This window comes from Anarrhichthys ocellatus, unplaced genomic scaffold, assembly GCF_004355925.1.
Source record: "Anarrhichthys ocellatus isolate YVR2014 unplaced genomic scaffold, GSC_Weel_1.0 scaffold8600, whole genome shotgun sequence".
In the NCBI taxonomy this organism is placed as follows: Eukaryota; Metazoa; Chordata; class Actinopteri; order Perciformes; family Anarhichadidae; genus Anarrhichthys; species Anarrhichthys ocellatus.
The window spans coordinates 1-1,682 of record NW_022288574.1 but is presented as its reverse complement, the minus strand read 5'-3'; the positions used below and the strand labels follow the sequence as shown (position 1 = coordinate 1,682).

General features: G+C 44.5%; 1 protein-coding gene across 1 annotated transcript; it reads right to left on the bottom strand.

The window, feature by feature from the left end:
• Positions 1-15: 15 nt before the first annotated feature.
• On the bottom strand, positions 16-1,676 carry LOC116380740 (nebulette-like; the record flags this gene model as incomplete). The annotated part of the gene is made up of 6 exons (XM_031842617.1): positions 1,575-1,676; positions 875-985; positions 556-663; positions 374-475; positions 179-289; positions 16-96 (listed from the first exon to the last, which is right to left on the bottom strand). Coding segments are annotated over exons 1-6 (573 nt in total), but the record flags the coding sequence as incomplete, so codon positions are not given.
• Positions 1,677-1,682: the final 6 nt, after the last annotated feature.

The window sequence follows — 1,682 nt, the reverse complement described above, 5'->3', positions numbered from 1 at the left end:
AGACAGATGTTTGGCCAGCTGTGTCTCGGTGGTCTCTGGGAGCTGATGGTACAAACTGCTCTGGATCTGCTGCTTCACATCTTCTTTATACTTCACCTGCAGGAGATCCACGTTATCTACTATTTCTAATTATTAATATATATAATGTTAGAAACAGAGAAGAGAGTCGTCTGAATACCTCACTCTGCAGGTTCGACGCCTCTTTAGCGTGTTGGGTGTCGATGGTCTCCGGCAGCAGAGAGTACAGGTTGATGCTCATCTCCTTCTTACCCTCCTCTTTATACTTCACCTGCAAACAAAACAAACTTCATGCTGCAGCCGTTTCCTTTATTAAAGCCGGAGTTGTGGAGCGTGAACGTCGTCCTGTTGTCACCTCGCTGAGGAGCTCAGAGACTTCCTTAGCGTGGGCCGTCTCTAAGGTCTCAGGCAGCCGCTGGAACAGAACCGGGGAACTACTTTTCTTCTTGTACTTCAGCTGAACACAAACAGGAGACAGTAGTGTAATGATTATCATATTATATGATCGATGCGCGTGTGTGGCTGCAGGTCTGTTACCTGACTCTGCAGCTCAGACGCCTCTTTGGCGTGAAGCGTCTCCAGAGTCTGAGGCAGAGTGGAGTACAGAGAGCTGGATGCGTCCTTCGTCCTCCGTTTGTACTTCATCTGAAACACGTCAACAACAACAACAGACACGTTCAGCTCAAAACGAAAAGAGAAACTTCAGACAAGTTATGATTTAAGTTCCTTTTAAACTGACGTTCCCATAAAACACAAACCTGTACTGTCAGTTACATTTAAAGGGAAACATATTTGTTTTGTGTTTTTCAGATGTAGAAATAACAATGTGCCGTATGAAAGTACGTCGATTCGTCACCTCGCTCTGAAGCTCTGAAACTGTTTTGGCGAACTGAGTGTCGGCGGTGTGTGGGAGCTGAGAGTAGACGCTCTGTGAGAGGCTCTTCATCCCGTCCGCTTTGTAGTTTGTCTGTAAACCAAAAGACAACATAAAGAGTTAAAGACGCTTCAATGTAATAACAGGAAGAACAACCTGCTGCTCAGACGAATCAAACAATATCAACAATCAACCTGTTTTATTCGTTTAAACATCGTCTCTTTATTCATTTCTCTTGGTTGTGTTTCATCGTGTGAGTATACTTCATGGTCTTTCTTTGGCCTCATTAGTGACGTCGTCGTTGAAATGCAAATGAAAAGCAGCAACACAGAAAAGCTCTTTGATGCTTTTCTAGTGATAATCCCGCCTGTGATGACTCATGATAGAAAACATGTGATGTGATGAAGCAGCTTCCTGCTCTGGACCTCTGAGCGTCTCTGAGTGTTTCAAACCGGATTTAGCTCCTGAAGTTCGTTTGGTTTCAGTCTCAGGCTTCATCCAAACGAATACGTTTAGGTTTAAAAGTATTATAGTGTCTTAATAATAAAAGGTCGTGCTTCATACTTAAGATCTTCCTCTATAATTGTCTTCTATAAACTCAAAAAGACACATTTACTTCCGGGTGACTTTGTGTCGCTGTCGTTGACGTTCTATTAAACCGTGGTGGATCAGAGGAGCGTACCTCGCTCTGCATGTCCGTCACTTCTCTGGCGAAACTGGTCTCTGAGGTACCGGGCAGCATGGAGTAGAGGGAGCTGGACCTCTGCTTCTTCCCGCTCTCCTTGTACTT